The sequence below is a fragment of the Mya arenaria genome, chromosome 11 (assembly GCF_026914265.1).
Source record: "Mya arenaria isolate MELC-2E11 chromosome 11, ASM2691426v1".
Taxonomy (NCBI): domain Eukaryota; kingdom Metazoa; phylum Mollusca; class Bivalvia; order Myida; family Myidae; genus Mya; species Mya arenaria.
In genome coordinates this window covers 37558543-37580246 of record NC_069132.1, presented here as the reverse complement: position 1 = coordinate 37580246, position 21704 = coordinate 37558543, and the positions used below count along the sequence as shown (strand labels likewise).

Genomic DNA, 21704 nt, shown 5'->3' with positions numbered 1-21704 from the left:
TGATAGCAGCGGCCATCCTTTGCTGATAGTTGTGCAAAACTGACTTCATAAAAACGTTAAATTTTTCGTTAGAAATGGTCAGATTTAAGAACAGGTTGGTAGAATTATAAGAAAAATAATTCTTACTTTCTGTAAAATTGTATTGACATGCTGACAAATCAAAGGAACGAGTAAAAGATAAAAAAGTCATACAATTTCGCGATATTGTTTCAGGCTTGAGAGCACTCGATCAATTGATATAATAATATATATATTAGCGCAGTTGTGCTAGTGTTCCAGCGGTCGTGGGTTCGAGCGCCACACCAGGTGCGCTTTTCCTCCCAGGTAAAAGGGACTAGCTCATGTTTTGACACTTTTTTGCTGGTAATGTGTCTGAAAACACTAATCTTTTAACTATTGTACACTTTAAAAACATTATTGATGAAAATAATGCACTGAAAATCATAAAAATATATTTTGATATTAGTAGAATGCAAACCTATGCCTGTAAAGTCAAGAAAAAATTAGATAACTGACAACAAAACCTCACGCCTGCAAGGTCTCCAACACCATTAGAAGAATAACTTAACCTTTAAGCCTTTTGTTGAATTGCGTTACTAACAACAATTATTAGACAATATTTGAGCATATATCAACATATTTTGTTAAAGAATCCAGCCGTCAGTGTCTTAGTTTTAACACTCCTAATGATTTGCCACACTTTATTTTGTCATACAAAAAAGGTCATTTTACAAAAACAGTGAGTCTCTTTACAGAGGAAAGAAATATGTTTACAACCATACATGCCATATTTCTGAGAGGCTTTCCAGGGGATTTTGGTCTGAATTCCAGGGGATTTTGATATTACACCAGGGGATTTTTATGCGACGACAATTTGCACAATATCTACATTTATAAGAATAAATACAGAAATACTCTCAAGTACAATAATTTTTGGACTTAGTCATCATGGACCTTCATGGAATTTCACACTCATACCCGGCGGGGGACCAGGGGATGGGTCGAAATTCCGGGGGATTTTTCCCCCCGCCGGGGGATATGGCATGTATGTACAACTGACGTTCATTGATATTCCATTGTCTCTACAATGTTGTTTCCTTTCTGAAAGAGTTAATGGAGGCATTTCATGGGATTGCATATGGGGCTGAAATTTGGTCAGTACAGTGCTTTTCAGTTAAAAAGACCTGCAAATAAAATGAAAAATAAAAATCAGAGGACCCTGCCACCATTCCCTTAAAAGTGGTTTAAAACACTCAGTCTGGTATGTCAATTTGAGGTATGATTTTTAGCTGGACTATTCGAAGAATAAGGAGAGCTATACATACTCACCCTGGCGGCGGCGGCGGTGTCGGCGTTGGCGTCACACCTTGGTTAAGGTTTTGCATGTAAGCACCTTTAAGTCATTATCTCAGTAAACACATCAGTTATTGCATTGAAACTTTGGATATGTATTCCCAACTATCTTACATACTAAATTAATGAAGTTGGATAACAATTATTTGAATATAATGCAAATAATAGGCCTTTATTATTCGACTTAGAAATTCTGGTTAAGGTTTTGCGTGTAAGCACACATAGGTTAATATCTCAGCAACTACTTGAGGTATTGCATTGATACTTGATACAATGGTACTCAACCATCCAACCTACTAAATTGACCAAGTTAGATAACTCTAGTTTGCATTTAATGATAATAATTGCCCTTTATTATTTGACTTAGAAATTCTGTATTATTTGACTTAGAAATTCTGGTTAAGGTTTTGCGTGTAAGCACACATAGGTTAATATCTCAGCAACTACTTGAGGTATTGCACTGTTACTTGATACAATGGTACTCAACCATCCAACCTACTAAATAAACCAAGTTACATAACTCTAGTTTGCATTTAGTGATAATAATTGCCCTTTATTATCTGACTTAGAAATTCTGGTTAAGGTTTTGCGTGTAAGCACACATAGGTTAATATCTCAGCAACTACTTGAGGTATTGCATTGATACTTGATACAATGGTACTCAACCATGCACCCTACTAAATTAACCAAGTTAGATAACTCTAGTTTGCATTTAATGATAATAATTGCCCTTTATTATCTGACTTAGACATTCTGGTTAAGGTTTTGTGTGTAAGCACACATAGGTTAATATCTCAGCAACTACTTGAGGTATTGCATTGAGACTTGATACAATGGTACTCAACCATCCAACCTACTTAATTAACCAAGTTAGATAACTCTAGTTTGCATTTATTGCAAAATAATTGCCCTTTATTATTCGACTTAGAAATTCTGGTTAAGGTTTTGTATGTAACCACATTTAAGTCAATATCTCAGCAAATATATCATGTATTGCATTGAAACATTAGATATGTATTCCCAGATAACACTTTTTTAATATAATGCAAATTATGGGCCTTTATTATTTGACTTAGACATTCTGGTAAGGTTCTGCATGTAAGCACACATAGGTTAATATCTCAGCAATTACTTGATGGATTGCATTGAGACTTTATACAATGGTACTCAACCATCCAATCTACTTAAATAACCAAGTAAGATAACTCCAGTTTGCATTCAATTAAAAAAATGGCCCCTTTTTTATTTGACATAGAAATTCTGGTTAAGGTTTTGCATGTAACCACTTTTAAGTCAATACCTCAGCAAATACATCATGTATTGCATTGAAACTTTACACACAGGCTCCCATCTATTTAACCTTCTTATTTAATCAAGTAAGATAACTCTATCTTTTATATTATATAATTTTTGCCCCTTTATTATGCGACTTAGAAATTCTGGTTAAGGTCTTGCATGTTAGCACACATAGGATAATATCTCAGCAACTATTTGATGTATTGCATTGAGACTTTATACAATGGTATTCAACCACCCAACTTAATTGAATAACCAAGTTAGATAACTGTATTTTGCAAATAATGGCCCTTTATTATTAGACTTAGAAATTCTAGTTAAAATTTTGCATAGAGCCACATTTATGTTAATATCTCAGCACACCATGTATTGCATTGAAATCTAATCTAACAGTGATCCTACATGTTTTGCCTAAACATTTCAATCCTTACATTGAAAAGCGGCGGAATAGTCGAGCTTGTTTAGCTTGAAATATTCTGGCAATGGAGTTACAGCAAAGGCTTTTGGTTTCACTCAAGTTTCCCTGAATGCCCTAAATTGTGGTTAAATAACTGTACTAAATACAGTATGTTATTGATTTAATTTTGCTTTCTTCTTTCTAACAGGTATATACTATGTAAATTGGAGTTTGGTAAACGTGCGAGTCTACCAGCCCTGAACCAAGATGAAGTTTACAGAGCCATCAGGGATGAACTACAAATTCTTCATGGAGAATATGCAATGGCATGTGCAAGAAAATATCCCGCATTGGCAGGTACTTGAAGCATAATTTGTAAGATGTAGTCTAAGGGGCTGGGCACCCTTTTGATTTAGATGGCAATGCTTAAGATTTAAATTTCAGGCCTAACCACTGTTTTAGGCATAAATTGCATTTCAATAAATATATCTTCTGGCCATTCATGGCGAAGACTCTGCCCATAACTTGACAAGTTTACCTAAAGGCAGCTAAGCTAAGCTAAACTAAGATATATGTTTTTGAAACATTACGTGTTTCAAACATGTTGGTAGTATTGAATCTTGTGGTGTCCATATAAGTCACTGAAGGGCCTGGCACAATGTGTGAATATTGGTTATAAAGGCTGTGTGGATATATGATTTTACCATAAGCAATGTTTATAGGGCAATATGTGCTTAGTTATTTGCCTTAGTATACATTGTTTATAATTGACATTTTGCTAAAATCAGATTTAGAACAATATCAGAATTTATATATTTTTAAATATGTATATTGAATAGGAGTTTGAACCCCTTATCATAAAACTTCTTTTATTTATTTAATGTAAATTAACATTTATTTACGCCAAAATGCAATGAATGTAAACAAGAAAACAATCAAAATAATAAAGGCTTATGAATAAATTTGTTAAAAAAATGAGAGTAAATAAAAAAAAATGCTGTTAAAAATTTGAAAACTTTCACTAAGAAGCATTATTAATACCGTCCCAAGAGTATTTTTGGCATTACTGCCAATTTACTGGTTTGAATATTAAAATTGTGGCGACTGGCATGAGCAATATTTGACCAATATTTGATCAAGTGTCATTAACATGATATAATTATCTTTTCATAGTGCATTACTTAAACAAGGAAACAAACCTGGTAATGATCCGGTGTGCAAGAGACATGTGCAAGAAGGTACAGTCATCGCTGCCGTTTGTAAAGAAATTAGGAGGAGCGGATGTTTTCTTAAACACAATCCATCTTGCAGGTACGATACATGAATAAGCCTAGGGACCAGGGCCGGTATTCATAAAACATTTTACATCATTCCTTATTTAAATCATTGTAAAGCCCTCTTGCGGTGAGCGAGACATAGTTGGCACAATTGCAGTTATGTGTTTGTGTGTGTAAGTGCGTCTGTCCAGACTGAATTTTTCTGGGCTGTATTTTGACTATGCCATATAGGATTTTTTTAAAACTTGGCGTGAAGGTTCACCACGATAAGTGGCATGACATGCACAAGACCCAGGTCAAAGATCAATTTATTTTTCACATTTGCAGGAAAAAATCTACGTTTTAACATTGGGAATGGGGTCATATTTAGTTTATCCATTTAACATGACTGTTAAGAAAGATACATTACCATGTCTCATGTTGCTCTAGAGTGTGGTCTTGTTATGTGAGTTAAATGGGAATACCAGAAGAAAACCCCTTGTCTGGCTTGGTGACAACCAACCATACTCACTTATGCCAAGGCCTGGAAAAAAACCTCAAAAGGGACCATACACCAAGCAACCTGCAAGATCTGTTGCATTTTTTGTTAAGGTGAATCTCAGGAGGTTTGAAATATAATTATTAAAGACACCATGAAATAAATATGATTATTTGTAAAGTGTTAATTTGTTATTGAAGTTTCACCTGTGGCGACAGTGTCCAATATGTTGTTTGATCAATAACTTTAGTCAGGTGGGATAACCAGCCATGTCATCTCCGACACTCCAGAGAAATGGATCAAACTGTATTTACAGTGTCCACTATACCGTTCAACTGGTTATCATCACTCTTAGTATCTTAAAAAATAGGACCGTTAATTTTCAATAGTTGGCGCTCTTTTTGTTAACTAGATTTGTGTATGTTGTATAAAGTAATTGGTACTGTTTATCACATGGTAAAGTTCTAGTAAGTGCACTTGCTTCTCTTCAAGGTCTCCCAGATTCCATCTTCAGCCTGGGCGTAAATGATTTTAGTCTTTTGGGCACTTTAGGTGGCTTTTCCCTGGGAACTCTGGTTTTCCCCCATAAGACCACACTCTCCAACTTGAGTGATTGATAGAATGATTATTACAGTTGTTGAAATAATAAGGTATTTGTAAAGCTTATTTTATATTAACAGGAACGATTCGCTCCTGCATGAAGTTTATTGTACGTTATCATAAGACAGAACTTCCGTTGATGCTGTATGAATGTAAAACAGAAGGTACATATTTATTTATTTAATTTCTTAAGGGTTTTATGTTGAAATTGAAAAATTATTAAGGGCTCAGCAAACATATGGCGGTGCCCTATAGTTATCACCGTGTCTGCCCATCCGTCTGTCTGTCCATCCACATTTTTTATGTTTTTAATTAGGGTTTCAATGAAAATGGTGTTATAAGAATAAGGATGTTTGTCATCACACATCCTTTAAAGCTGCACTCTCACAGATTGAACGTTTTGACAACTTTTTTATTTTTTGTCTTGGAACAAGCCAATTTTTGCCAAAATCCATAGAAACCTGCTATATAAGACTGCTGCCAAACAATCAGATCGCAGATTTTTATATTTAAGTACAAAAATGATGTTTTATGCATTTCTCTTAAACCGTTAGGCATAAAACATTAATTTTCGAACAGAAATATGAAAATCTACGATCTGATTTTTTGTCAGCAGTCTTATATCATTGGTTTGCAGATATTTACGCAAACATTTGCTCTTTCCAAGACAAAAAAAATAAAAGTTGTCAAAACGTTCAATCTGTGAGAGTGCAGCTTTAATACCCCAATAAATGTGTCAAGATAATCATGATTACCATCCGACCAAAGCGACCAGCTGCTTTGTTCTGCTACGAGATAACTCGAATCTGTTAATTTGCAGTCGCTAGTAATTGGTAGGTCACAGTAGACGCAATATAATTTTGTTCTTGTACTTTTAACTGGTACTCCTAAACAATTCCAACACTAATATTGTTTTGAATGGCCCGATGGTATGGAAAATATCTTTTTTGTTCATCTGAAACAAGTAAAACTAGTGGAATGTTCTATTCTAGACGTTTTATTCAATTGAACACAGCAAATTAATACTAACTTGATATATGATTCTGCCCTGATTTTGTTTCAGAAGAGAGACTTAAGGTGCATCAGTTAATAGTGGCTAGCTGCAGTGACAGTGGGAAGGCTCTTGGATTACTGGAGAGACAGTAAATCGGAGACCTTGGATTACTGGAGAGACAGTAAAATGGGGACCTTGGATTACTGGTGAGACAGTAAAGTGGGGATCTTGGATTACTGGAGAGACAGTAAATCGGGGATCTTGGATTACTGGAGAGACAGTAAATCGGAGACCTTGGATTACTGGAGAGACAGTAAAATGGGGTCCTTGGATTACTGGAGAGACAGTAAAATGGGGACCTTGTATTACTGGAGAAACAGTAAAATGAGGACCTTGGATTACTGGAGAGACAGTAAAGTGGGGATCTTGGGTTACTGGAGAGACAGTAAAAAGGTGCCCTTGGATTACTGGAGAGGCAGTAAAGTGAGGACATTGGATTACTGGAGAGACAGTAAAGTGAGGACCTTGGATTACTGGAGAGACAGTAAAGTGGGGATCTTGGATTACTGGAGAGACAGTAAAGAGGGGACGTTGGATTACTGGAGAGACAGTAAAGTGGGGACCTTGGATTAATGGAGAGACAGTGAAATGTGGTCCTTGGTTTTTCTGGAGAGATAGTTGAATGAAGTCCTTGGATTACTGGAGAGACAGTGAAATGGTTCCTTTTTATACTCGAGATACAAAAATGAGGTACATAACTACTTGTAATTCTGGAGAGACAGTTAAATGAGGTCCTTTTCATACTGGAGAAACAGCGATTTGGGGTCCTTAGATTTTTAGATAGACAATGAATGGCTTACTGAGGATCTTTCATGGAAAATTATAGATGTCACCTTTGCTACAGAAATTCACATGTGCTACATCAGTTAGACATGTAAAGATGTTTGCCTAAACTGATGAACTGGTTTAAGGAAGTTATTCCCTTGACCTTATAGCAGATGCATAACATCAGCATTAGCATAGCTACACCACTGGTGATTGCATGTAAAGACGGAGTTACAAGAGGGTGTTGGGTAAAGGTATCTGCCTCTCACATCTATTAAACTTATATTTAGTAGTGATATCTTTATACATGTGTAAATAATGTAACAAAATAGAATTATAGTACTTAACCTGTGTCTTGTTAATTGCACCAATTTAGAGTTTAAATAAAATCCGTACTAAATCTTACATACCGTTTCTGTATTCTTTGTATTTTTTTTACGCCCCCTTTTTAAATGTCTTAAAATGTAGACCAAGTCTTTTCCACACACTGAGAACATCCTTTTCTTGTGTGGTAAGTTGGCCTTGACATGTAGATGACCTTGCTTTTTTAGTTCAGTAGGTCAGAGGTCATGGTCATGGTCAACAGTTTTATAAAAAATTTGCGCTCAAGAAATTGTCAGTTAATCGAAGGACAAAAGCATCATTTAAATCAATATTTATGGAATATTCAACATTTTTTGACAAAGCTGCACCCAGGGAGAATACTGTTTGACGAACATCTCTTGTTCGAAACTGATTATATGGTTTTTTTTCTTTTACAAAAAAGACCATGTTATTTTCCTAAATGGTACCCGAAGAGGGATAGTGGGAGAATATATTCCGAATGAAACCATGTTGTCATACATACTTACTTTCACGAAGAGGGTGTACTGAAGAGCATTTTTGTTTTTAACCTTTTGAAAAACACAGTTTATAAATTGCATATGTAGTATAATGCCAGAAGTTACATGTACAAAGCGACTTTATATATATGAGGTGTTGGTACTTTCCTGCATTCATCCCGTATCCAGAAGGAAAGCATATAGTCGTGGCATTGCCATAATCATTATTTATAAGATGCTTATCAAACTTGGCAGAATTGCAGAGCACCAAAGACAATTGTGACATTTGTAGTATTTGTGCAAACAGTTAAAAGGTCAAGGTCACATTTGGAGGCCAATGTTTCCTTTTCGATTGCATTGCAATACTTTGCGTGTCTCAGCCCTAACATTGTACCTATAATTTAAATTACAATCAAGCTTAACAGAATTGTTGACTATCGCTTGAAGGTGCTGTCGCGCACTAAAATCATGTTTTCAAGGTCAAGGTCACTCTTTGAGATCGATGTTGCCTCTGTTTGATTTCTTTGTAGCAAATAGAATTCCGAAAATCGAATGTATCGCTTGGCGGAAGCGCTCTTGTATTAAAGATGCACTCTTACTCCCAAATAAAATTAACCACAATTGGAACAATTAGTATACCAAAAAGGATAAATAAATGTCGAAATCAATGTTTTTATGAAGGTACCGAGTTTAATTTAAAAGAAATGTGCAGAAAACACTGCATTTCTACCTTATAAGCCGATAGTAGATCGCAGTAAATCTTTTGGCATTCACAATCATTTAATATCTTTGCGTATTCAGCTACTAAATACACGGTTATAATCTTATCAGTTATAAAAAGTTTCCATTATTGCATAACTTAGGAAGTAGTTGATGTTTGTAAAACATGTTTTGTATTGATTTTGAATACGAGTGTCACTTTAAAGGCCTAGTTTAAGGAATGTTTGGCATGACAATCCCCTGCTGTGCATCGCCTGCTAATCGTACTGATGTCACAGTAGGGGACAACTTCCTGTTTTTTTTTTGTTTATTGGCTCAGGGTCCATTTCTATAATAAAACCTCCAAAATTGTACTGCAGGATACTCAGATCAGAGATCTGATAAGACAATTAGGCAATTAGATTAAGATCAATACACAGATGTTGTGTATAATACACGTTTGTTTGTTTTTGTTTGTGTTTTTGTGTGTGTGTTTTTTTTTGTGTGTGTTTTTTTTTTTTTTTTTTTTTTTTTTTTTTGGGGGGGGGGGGTCACTAATAGGATTAAACTAGGCCTTTAACTAGTGAAGGTCACCTGTACCTTCTAACTGTCGACCCAATTTTCAATGTGGGCCATCCACTGACCATGACCAATGTACATTCAAAGTTTTAAGACTCTATACCAAGTCTTTCAAAAGTTATTGGTCGGAAACGAACATTTTAAGACGACGCATGTGACGAAGATGCCACCAGACAAAACTACTACGTGTCAGCGTATTTCTTGTCTTTGCCATAATTTTGTTACTATCAGGGGCGTAACCAGCGTTACGCACTTACGCATGTGCGTAACATCAATTTGAAAATTTAAAAAATTAATCTGGCCAAAAATGGCATCAAAGTCGAGGGCTTAGCTAAATATTGATATCAGAATAAAGGGAAGATCAGCTATAGTAAGCATTGTTTCTCTGAGCTAGATAGCTTACTGAGCCTAAATCAATCACTTGGTAACTACAAAGTCGGCGGCCTCGAACCTATAAATCCCTCCAAATACACATCAGTGCTCAGCATGTAAGTTCCATTTTCCATTTTTTCCCTGGGGAGTCATTCCCCGAACCCCCCTACGGCTACAGGGATATCCCCCCTCCCACACCATCCCCCTTCTGTGCGTAACATTCAGTAAAGCTTGGCTACGCCCCTGACTATTCATTAGATTTCATCGAAATTTACCAGAATTGGAGAGCACTCTGGTAAGAGATGTGGTGCAATATATAAATTCAGTCAGCTCAAAAGTCAAGGTCATAATTTGAGATCACAATTGCATAAATTGGAATTAAAAGCAGCCCCTTTGAGACCCAGCCATATCTTGGCAATAGTACTTTGGATTTCAATCAAACTTCACATAACTGTAGAGTACACGTGAAAGGTGTTAAACGTACATAATTCATTTTCTCATCTCAAAGGTCAAGGTCACACTCGGATAGCAATGTACTTAGTGTTTCAACAATTTTGGAATAATTTCTTTGAACTTTATATCTTAAATATAATAATTTTATAATCTTCTATATATTTCATAAATGAATTCATTTTTATCAAATTCAACACCGTTCCCAAATGTCCCCGTGCATCAAGAAAAAAATGAAACAAGTATTATATCAAATATTTTATTGAAATAAATAAGTTTATGCAGGTGGGGGACACTTATAATCCAAAAAAGCTCATGGTCATGAATATACCTACTTAGTTGCACAAACCTAATAACGAGGTATGAGCGGCTTAATACTGGTTTATATATAAAGAAATACTATTTTGTAAAGCCGTCAATGTTTAAATATACAACCATAATTTAATTCAACTAACAGAACGAAACTTATAAAATTATGTATCTTTGTTAAAGAATCTCTTAAAACAAGATCAAGCTTACCTAAATGTCACTACTTAACTACGCCATGTTCACCTGCCCATTGATTGTTTATTGATTTTTTTCTACATAATTTTATGTTTTAATGTGCTTTTTTCATTGTTTGTTATTATCATTGGGCGAGAAATTGTATTACAAAATGTTTGTGTTGTGACGATGTGACTATGTGCAAGCCAATAAATTGTCTGTCTTTTTAACCCATGTGGTTCAGCCTAATTAAATAGATCATCAATGGTACATGTTATATAGTAGAATTTCTACTTTTTATACACTGTAATGGTATTCACGATTCAATTAATGAAGAATTGTTTGCGTGTTTTAAATATCATATAGATGTATATTTATGAAGAGTGTAATTAATATTGAAATTATTTCTTTAAATCTTTACTCCCTTAAAGTTGTATGAAAAATTTAACAATGTGTTTTAATTAATTAAAACTCAAGGTTGGTCTTTAGATGCAAAAATTACAAAACAAATACAGACAAATGCGTAGCATGGGCTTAAAAAATTGTAACACTCAACATATGCACACATATATATTTTTATATGTAGTGCTTAAAAACAAATATTGATGTATTATGGCAACTGTATATACAAGTTACAATAGTTTAAATGTCCAATATAGATCTCGTAGTCTTGGTCATATTTTTGCAACTTGCAATGTTGCTATATTAAAAAAAACACGTTTCCACGTGCAAAATTAGTTCATTTTTTTTTAAATTACTCATTGTTTAGACCTTTGTTAAAGTTAGCAACGTTTTTAAAGGCGTCGTTGTTAACTTTTAAATGTGAAATATTTTATGATGTGCTGATTTATATGCATAAAATAAATACAGCCGAAACAGTTGTCACATATATTGTTTGAAATACTGCAGAGCACTTGCAGGGGCGTAGCAAGCCCTCTATTCATGTGGATTCATAATTACTTTACGGAGGTTTGGGGGAATGCCCTCTCGGAAAAAAATGAAGACCCTGGTCCATTCTGGGCGTTCTAAAGGGCTTTATTTAGTTACCTGGAAAATGGACAGTTTTAGGATCATTTAGTCAAGTACGCATACTGCAACTTTCGCCGATTTCTTTTTATATTTTTGTTTTGTCAGAATCATGCGGATTCAGCCGCGTAGTCGGGTATAGGCAGCTACGCGCCTGACACGTGTATCCATTAAACTTCCAAGGCAGTAAATATTTTAAAGTTAACAACAAGGACGAAAACACGATTGACAATTTGAACAACGTTTTGAACATTCGGTCCACTAGTATGTATGTCTGGTGTAAGTAGATTTGAAAAAATATTAACAATAAGCTTCACTGATCAAGTCCAACGCACGTTTTGTATAGAATACAGGGAAATCACCACTAATCTACCACTAAAGTAATCATAAACCAATTAATCCAATGGTCAAGCGTGATTATTCAACCCATTTTATCTTGGCTGTCCAACAAAAGAAAAATTATTTTTGCCAGGATTAAAAAAACGATTAATCCAAGGGTATAATCACTTTAAGTGACATAATAAACGAACAATGGAACGAGAGGACAACGAGCGTCTCGATATAAGTTATACAAAAGCAAAGGCGAAAAATAATGTTGAAAACAACGTATTAGAAAAAAGACTGAAACAGATTGATAGGCAATGCCGCGTTGCATTAGTGAAAATTAACAATACTATCATGTCTGAGAAGCGGTTTGCTGGGAAGTTGAAAAACCAGAAAAAGAAATATAAACACGAGTCGGATATTGACACAGTTTTAATAAAGAAATTACAGAATATAAAGACTGGAGGATTGGCGGAAGGTATCCGCCCAAGAACGACAAAGACAGATGTTTCTATCCGTAAGGATGACGAATGTGATGAAGCCATGAGCGTTTCCGGGCGGAAAATTACTCACGAGCCGTATTATGTGCCACCAAAGATGTATTTCTGGTCACAGGACGCTTCCACTAAGGAGGCAGTGTTGACAGGCTTTTACGGATACAGATTTAGCTTACAGCGTTCGATGACTGAGACCAAACTTCTGGGTCAGCAGGCGTATGCTTCTTCAAGTAATTCCAACAACGAGTTCCGGCGGGAGGTACACACAGCGGACACTTTGATTCGGAGTTTAAAACCTGCGAACTCTACGGCAGTTCCACGGTTGATTAGAACAGTGAGTGATTGTAGGTATAACATAGATGATGACATGCTGGATAGTTTTATAAAGAGGGTACCTCCCCCAACGCGTGAGGTTTCGTCAATGGCCGTCGAACAAGATTGCGCAAGAATGGTAGAATCGTCAACTTCCCAATGCGAAGATCTAAAGAATAAGTTTCCAAAGCTAGACCAAAATTCCCTCCCGTCCTCCCCTGAAGCTCTCATGATTAACATGCGTCGCTCAGAAAGCACGGAAGTTTTGCATCACCAAAGAGCAGCGGGCATTGCATCCAGAGGGTCACTACGGACACCAACGGTAAAGATCAAAAGTTTGCTGCCCATAAGGACTAGAGAGGAAGCGACGAAGGAGCTTCAGGAATTTCTGGCGAGGCGAGCTAAAAGCCCAAGGATGCTGGCCAGGAACAAGCTGGATCGGTCATACACTCAAAATCCATCGGTCATGCCCGAGATAAACCGAATAAACAACGATTCTGACGTGGACCCCAAACATCAAAGTGGAAAATATACTAAGTCGAAGTTTAATAATGATATGCAAAGTGCTGTATCTAAAAAGGTGCTGAAGAAAGGAACGCTGCCTGCACCATTTAGGAAAAATAGCAATACACTTTTAAAGCACTATAGGGCTCCAATGCTAGAAAACAAAGCTGCAAAGGTACATAGCATGGCTATGCCGGTTTAGTTCTTCAAAAAACTCAAGCAGGCATTCATAGTTGCTATTATAATAAAATATTTATTACATCTCAGAGATTTTGTAACAAAAGTTTACTTTGTTATATGTATGTATATATTTGCATGCATTTGTTCCATGTAAATTAAACGGGTAGATCAGGAACGCGATTGTTATATTGATTATCTTGCGGTCATAGTTTTAAAAGCTTCAGTACATCTATCAGGATGTACGGTTAGCAGTTGAAACAGCTTCAACATATCTATACGGCTGTTTGGTTAGCTAGCATACATCTTCTTCTCATAGTTTCAACATCTACAACACATTTGTTTGGCTGTTTGGTAAGCGAACATACCTCTTCTTCTCATAGTAATAGTTTCAACATCTAAAACACATTTGTTTGGCTGTTTGGTAAGCGAACATACCTCTTCTTCTCATAGTAATAGTTTCAACATCTAAAACACATCTGTTTGGCTGTTTCGTTAGCGAACATACCTCTTCCTCTCATATTTTCAACATCTAAAACACATCTGTTTGGCTGTTTCGTTAGCGAACATACCTCTTCCTCTCATAGTTCCAACATCCAAAACACATCTGTTGCAACATTTATCCTTACCGGAAAGGCCAACAAAGGCGCTCTGTCGGCCCTCAACGCATAGTTGGTCCAGCTTGTCCTGGTCTCTTTAATTAATGCTATCAAAACACGGTAGTTGTAAAAAAATGTTTTTATGCGAAATAAACTACTACTGTATTGTATTGTATTGTATTGTATTGTAAAATTAGGCAAAACTTAAAACTTAATTATTTAATAATCAGGTTTAGCTTATATGGGCATGAAGATTGGAAATGAAATACGAATTAGTGTTTGGTTTAATATAAAGTAGGCAATACTTAATCAATTTGACGATGCTGGCTATTAGTTCCGTCGTTTTTAGTTGTTCGTAAAAATATTACATGAATTGTGATATCTATCGATTTTATCATACTGAAAAAGATATTTGAAAACAGTTCAGTGTGTAAAAAATGAGCCCCATGATGGTGCCAATTTCCACCCTAATCAAAAAAAGATGGGTTTTTTTATCTCAACTTAGTCCGCCGTTCCTCTCTCGTTCCAACGCTACTTATGCAGTCTTTATCTCAGCAACCTTTGACTCGACCTGAACTCCTTACTAACTGGCTGTTTTTGGAAACAAGAACAGATGAGACATGCTTGTTTTATGTTGTACATATACCCCGACACTCGACGTTGGGACTGGGAGACACGGAGCGGATTTTGAGCGATTGGTTTATTATCGTGCTCGGTGTAAAGCAGAGATACAAGGTATAAACCAGTAATTTGTACACAACAGTTAGCCTAGAAAATTTCTAGTACCATATTTTGACGTATTTCGGTATGATGCGCCCGGGGTTTGAACCAACGACCTTCTGCATCCGAGGCGAACCCTAAACCACTAGCTTATCGAGCGGTCTCTGCAGAAACCACTGCCTGATCCGCGTGTCATCAGCATGTGCCAGTTGAATGGTTTATCACTGGAGTTATGAACTTTTTTAAAAATATATTAAGCATACATAACCTGTAGCATCATGCTTCTCCAGATTCAAGATATCTGAGCAACAAATTGGTGTAAACGGCTTCATAGAAAACATCATCTGTATTTAAGTTGCCAATATCGTCATTATGTTTCGGATTATTTTGATGATGCTATGCGTTAGATTTATCATTATCAAACCTCTAATGAATGGGAATGATAATACGCTGCGGATAACTACTCGAGTTATGAACCTTTTAACGTGGGAAACATTTTCATGACAATGAAAACCAGTCGGAATGTTGAATATAAGAAACAAACAAATTTGACATCAGTTAATTTATTCGAGTTTCAACAAGAAGAGGAACAATTATAAGAAAGCTTAAATACAGGTTTGCCGAAAAAGAAACTCGTAAAATTTCATTTAACTTCAACATTTTATACTTTTTTCTATAGAAAGAAAATATTCATCGGGCTAAGCATTTTTCTGGAAGTAAAAAGAATTAAAGAGTCGAGTGTTCTGATGACCGAGATAATTGAGTATACAATGTATCTATGACAATAGATGAAATGTACATGGTTTCAAATACATCTGTCAACATTGTATTCTGCAATTTCAGGTCATCAGTAGACCAAGGTTATCTGTTGTAAAATCTGTTTAACCTACATACATGTCATACAAATGAATAGATGTTCCACACAATCTCATCAACAAGGCAGACTGCCAACATTGTTATCTTGGGCTCATATCCAAATATCTAACATTTCAAGCTCAAAAAAACATTAGTATTTTCTTTGTCTGTTCCATGCTATGTTTCTTTAGAATGTATACAGTCACGCAAATGTTAGATATCCTAAATCTTAAAATACAATGTATTGTTTTAGCAGTAAAAATGAGCCATATTGACTTACTGTATTAAAGGATGTTCCACTTTAAACCAGAATTAACGTCCTCAGTGTGTAGGTTTTGTCCATTCTTAAACCATTCATTTTATCCATTTCATATAATTATCAAACATTAAGCTAGTTTAGACAAAACACATAAAATAGGCTTGTATAATATACTGCTTTGGACAGTCAATAACTGAATGCATGTACATGTAGGTTCAACAAATTTAGTTAGGTCTTTTTCTAGGCATGTCAACGCTCTCTTTTAAAAACATTCAATCCGAACTGATTATCTCTTTAACTCAATTTAATGTTCATTTCATTGTATAAAGTGAAATAATAAAAATCACATATTTCACATCAAATATTTTTTAGACACTTTCAATTCATTCTTCTAAAGTGCTTATCTCCAAACTGCCTTCAAAAAAGGACCTAAAGTAGCACACAATAAATAAAGATTTTTTAAAACTGGAAAACATATATCTCCCCATTTGCAAAAGCAATTGGGGCTTCCTTCAGGTTAAATGTCTCGCCCACTCTGTCAACGCCTGCAGAGTCATAGACCAGGGTCATACTGTCTGCTACATCGGAAAAGCCGACCGTCCTGGCACCCTTGTTGATGACGACCAGGTAGCTTGGGAATCCCTTTGCTTTACGGGTGAAGTAGAGTATTTGGTCGTTCAGCAGGCCAATTTCAATGGATCCGAACTGGAATGCCTCATTTTTACGAAGTACTGTTAGATCATTGAAGGATTTGAATATGTTGTAACCCTGAAGATGGGCGTGATTGTACTGAAAAAACAAAAGACATCCAGTTATTGAAGTATAAATAAGTATGGAAATTGACCAGTAGTGTAATTATTAAGCATACAAAAATGAAACCCAACAACCATTGTTTACGAGCATTTTATGTACATATTTTGAAGACAGATAATAGCCGATATAAAAATATTGTTGTAGACTATTCTCATGCTACTAAGTGAGCATTATGATTACCATAGCTACCATTCTAATCAGAGACTTAAAGGGACTAGACACCAGATGATACTTTTGCCAGAACAAAAGAAAATAGTAAATAAACTTAACATTAAACTGATATTGTTGTGTTCAATGCACTAAATCTTACTGATGTATCTCGCTTACGACAAATTATCTTTCACAAAAAGGTTCCTGCATATTTTTCCAATTCCAAATTTACTGGGTCTGTGTACCATGAAAATCCCAGTAAATTTAGAAATTATGGCCAGTATATTTATCTGTACATATCACGTGACTTTCACATATTAAATATATATATATGCACTATAAACTGGGAAACCATTATGCACTTTTGTTAAACAGGTACACTCAGCTAAGACAGCGACAAAATATTTCTTAAATCATGTAAAATGATGTATTAATGGCATCATACTATCTCATTTATATATTTACACATATTATGTGACATATATAGACAATTTTAGGCTTGTTTTGAGGAAACAACTGTATTTGCTGATTTTGGGAACATCTGGTGTCTAGTCCCTTAAAAATGTGAAGAAATACAACATTTTCCAAAATGGATAAACAACCTAAAATCACACACAAATGGGCAATAATTTGATATCTTACCTCAACAGTTTCAGATTCAAAATCACCAATAGGCAGCCAGGGTGTGATGTCCGCAGCACAGAAGCCAGCATTGGGCATGTTCTTCCAAAGCATGGGAGTACGATAAGCATCCCGTCCAGTCTATAATACAAGTGTTTCCTTTAATGTTTGATGAAGGTTTTCCTCCATGTACAGTTAAAAGCTTATGTTTTTTTTCTTCCCAATGGTGATTATGTGGATTTTTATTGATTGGTGATCCAAAATAGTTTTGAAATAACAAAAGAGTTTTGGATCCGGATTACAATGTAACAAATATGGAAAATAAATGACTGAAAATTCATGATAAAGTTATTGCAGGTCCTATTTGTATTACTTCGCACTGGGTGAAATGTAATACTATTATACATGTTCAGTCATCGTAATTAGACTTTTGGATTAACAAGCCCGAATTCTTATACTATTGCTTGGCATCAAATTTTTTAACAAGCCCTACTATATAAAATTCAGAATTTGAGCAAGGCCGAAAGACATTTTACCAGTGCAGGGCTTGCAGCTTGTGTAAATTTCGACCACTGCATGTGTCTTTCTAAAAGAATTCTTATTTTTACGCTACAGTTATTGCCCTTTAATATTGGAAACAAAACTGTAGCAGACTACAACAGCCAAAAGAAGCACACATCTAAAATCCTTGCACTATGAAATGGTAGTCAAAAATGTTCAACCTCCAAAACATATTCAGTTATGGAAAAAAGTAAGACTTGTCCTGATGTCCCAGAAAAGACAAGACAAGGTGATTCCTATAAGAACCCAGCACAAAATGGTGGGTGTTCAAAAACAGAAAATCTAATTATGAAATAGCATGCAGCTTACAATGAACGCATTCAATGGATCCTTCACCGTGGCACTGGAGACCTGTCCGTTCTTCATGCCTATCTCATCTCCGTAGTAGATGATTGGTGTTCCGGGCAGCAATAGGTGAAGTACCTGCATTGCCATCTGTTGTGTGGAGTCGAGGAGGCTGGCAAATCGTCCACTGTTCTCATTATCAACCTTAATGAAAAGGCATTCGGGTTAAATTCATTGGTAATACATTTTGATCCAGAAGTTGTATTTGACACAAAGGATTTCTGCAGATTTGGATCCCACAATTGAATTATTTATGATCTTGTATTTCAATAATATTAAGCATGAGTAATAACCTATTTATGATTGTAACTTCATTTCTCATGCTTCTCAATCTGCCTTCTAATTCAACGAAGTTAATAAAATTTCTTCAAAAGGTTTCGACTGTCACTGCCAGTAAGCATAACTATGTTAAAATTACATTATCAACTTCCTCAGAGATAGTTAAGTTAAATATATTTAACTTACCATCCATCCCTTCCAGCCTGATGCTCCTGTTGATTTTTCTAACGTTTCCTTGAAACAGGCCTGATTACATACAGCAGGATTCAAACCAACCAGGGCTTGTGACGTAACAACATGCATCCCGGCTTGTGCATACTCTGCAGTCAAGTTAGCATTTCCAGCCACAGAGCCAATCAGTGCCCTATACAATGAAGATGAATCATTAACACCACATAGATAACACTTCAGTGTTGGGAATAAATTTCACATTCTTGAAATGAAAATGACTGATTAAATGAAAATGACTGTTTAAAAAATTCAGATTTACCAAAACTACAGATGCTTTTATTCTTTCAATAAGTCTAAACTTAACAACCATCTTTTCCTTTTTTTCTGGTCACTTTGAATTAGAGTTTAACAACATCATGCTATTTATATATTTTCATGCATGTTTTAGGTTAAGCAGTAATATTAAATAAACCAAAAAGTACAAACCTTTCCCGGCCTGGCTTGTCTGAGAAAGAGTCAACAATTCCTCTCCATCGAGAGACAAGCTTCAGGTTTTCAGGCTGATCGTTGGTTTGTTCTCCTGTTTCAAATTCTATTGCGGATGTGTCATTTCCCTCCACCAAGCGCTGCAGTCCTTGGATTGCGAAGCCATCAATTCCCTTCTCCAGCCAAAACCTCATGATGCCCTGATACAAAAATACAGTAGATTTGTACTTGTTTTTCATTGGTTACTTTAAATAAAAAATCATTGAAGGAGTCAGTGCATTAACTTTAGTCTATCATTAGTGAATACAAAAAGTTGTAACAATGCCATCAAATTATATGTACTAGTGTTCAATAAATCACCCTATCAATAGTAATATGTTAATCGACTATATACATTCAACTTTCGAAACTTACATCTAGTTGACCAATGACTTCATCATTTCGCAGGTTGAGGTCAGGATATTCTGGCATATAAGAGTGGTAATACCATTGTTTTCTGTCAGCTGAGTAGGTCCAAGCAGGCTCTCCGTATGTCGTTTTCTGTACAATATAAGAAATAAAACATGAACCACAACATCAATATTTCCCCTTCCTGATAAAGGTGTACAAAAACAAATGTATTTGTCTTTGCTAAACACTTAATGTATGACACTGTCGCAGAAATGCAAGAGAACACTTAAATACTCTTAGAAATTGATGCAAATAAATTTTTCGGAGTGAATATTTGAAACCCACCCAGTTGTTTGGTGGTGTGGAAGAATCTCCATCTGCCCAGATGTAGAAGTCTGCATAATCGGCATCCTTTGCTTCGCTCTTTACAAACCATTCATGCTTCTTTCCAGTGTGATTTGGAATGAAGTCCAGGATCATTTTCATACCTTTATAAGACAAGGGGTAATCATGAATTCAGATAATTATTTATATCAAACAGTGAACAAAGACCAAATGATTCTATGAAATAGAACTTCTGAGGCAATTACATACCCTTCTTCTTTGTTTCTTTTCTTAGCAGATCAAACGCTGCCATGCCACCAAAGATTTCGTCAACAGCCTTGTGGTCCTCAACATCGTTTCCGTCGTACAATCCACCGGATTTGAAGATCGAGTTGATCCACATGGTGTTGGCTCCTAGGTCTTCAAGGTAAGGAACCTTTTCAAGGATTCCTGCAATAAAAAAACAATCTAGCAATGTTTTTCTTAATCCATGGACCTATTGACTTGGCCTAACATATCTGTGTATATATACATGTATGTGCGTACTTATTGTCAACAAATTTTTGGTTTTAAATAATAAAATTACCAACCTCATAATATAATTGTACATGTTCTCTAGTATTTAAGCTGATTAGGTTAATATGATGGGTCAAAGTTAATTGCTTTTATTATTGTCAGTATTTATATACAGTAATTTACCTGATGTCTTAAATGGATAATTAAAAACTTATTCTCAAAGTGACAAACCTTGAAGGTCTCCGACACCAGCACCAACACTAGTAGGGTCCTTAGTCGTGTCCTTAAATGACTTTGGCTGGATCTGATAGATGACATCCTTCTGGAACCACTTCAGGTCGGGGCGTTCAGGGCATTTCGGCGCAAAAACAATGATGAGGATAGCTGCAACCAACATTCCAACCCAACCGATCCAAAACAAGCCAAAAAGGATCTTTCTGGTGCGAACCCAGAATGGATCGGTGGCATACTTCATTAACTCCTCCTTACCCAGACCCGTAAAAGAACCGTCGCCATCTGAGCTGGAACTGATCTCAACTTTAACATGTGGGTCGTCGCCATTGGCGTTCAAGAATTTCATCTTCGAGTCGTCCATATTTTCATCCATCGCTGTTTCATCAAACTTGTCCTGATCAACCTCAGGATTATTTGAATTTTCATTCGCCATTTTCACTACTTTATTTCATCCACAATCCTTATCTAACAATTTTTCTTTTTATTAACGCTTAAGCAGTATTGTAATTTGTTTGTTGACACAGGCAACTATGTCCTTCTACTCCAGCTAAAACAAGTTTCTGCTAACGCAAGAGTTTCTCTGCGCAGATCCGGGCATTTTGGAGAAGTTTATTATCTGATGAAGGAAAGACAAAATTTGAATGAAACCGTCTTCATCACTATCTTCAACAACATGACTATTTTGTTAGCTAAGTTTGAAAAGGTAAACACTAACAAATGTGTGTCTTGAGTTATTGTTTTACTTTTATATGAAATAAAGTAAAACATCATGGAACTTTGTGTCATATATTGACTGAATTACAAATGGCTTCGCCCGTTAAGCGCACTTGATTCATATCCGGGTTATCGTTAATCGATCGTAGACATGTGTTGACCTCATGTTATTGAGTCTGCACTGCACATTGTGATGATTAAAT

General features: G+C 35.7%; 3 protein-coding genes across 3 annotated transcripts; 2 read left to right on the top strand and 1 right to left on the bottom strand.

Annotated features, from left to right (window-relative positions):
* Window positions 1-9: 9 nt before the first annotated feature.
* On the top strand, window positions 10-7623 carry LOC128207525 (ribonuclease P/MRP protein subunit POP5-like). The gene is made up of 5 exons (XM_052910480.1): window positions 10-94; window positions 3255-3403; window positions 4220-4357; window positions 5482-5565; window positions 6465-7623. Exons 1-5 carry the CDS (start codon window positions 75-77, stop codon window positions 6545-6547), a joined length of 474 nt encoding a protein of 157 aa, XP_052766440.1. The 5' UTR covers window positions 10-74; the 3' UTR covers window positions 6548-7623.
* Window positions 6714-7028, top strand: LOC128208510 (uncharacterized). The gene has a single exon (XM_052912071.1). The coding sequence runs from the start codon at window positions 6714-6716 to the stop codon at window positions 7026-7028; it is 315 nt and encodes a 104-aa protein (XP_052768031.1).
* A 7707-nt stretch (window positions 7624-15330) lies between the features above and the next one.
* LOC128209279 (maltase 2-like) lies at window positions 15331-21368 on the bottom strand. Its single transcript, XM_052913238.1, has 9 exons — window positions 20785-21368; window positions 20308-20487; window positions 20059-20201; window positions 19738-19863; window positions 19324-19523; window positions 18853-19030; window positions 18352-18531; window positions 17503-17622; window positions 15331-16686 (listed from the first exon to the last, which is right to left on the bottom strand). Exons 1-9 carry the CDS (start codon window positions 21218-21220, stop codon window positions 16357-16359), a joined length of 1893 nt encoding a protein of 630 aa, XP_052769198.1. The 5' UTR covers window positions 21221-21368; the 3' UTR covers window positions 15331-16356.
* Window positions 21369-21704: the final 336 nt, after the last annotated feature.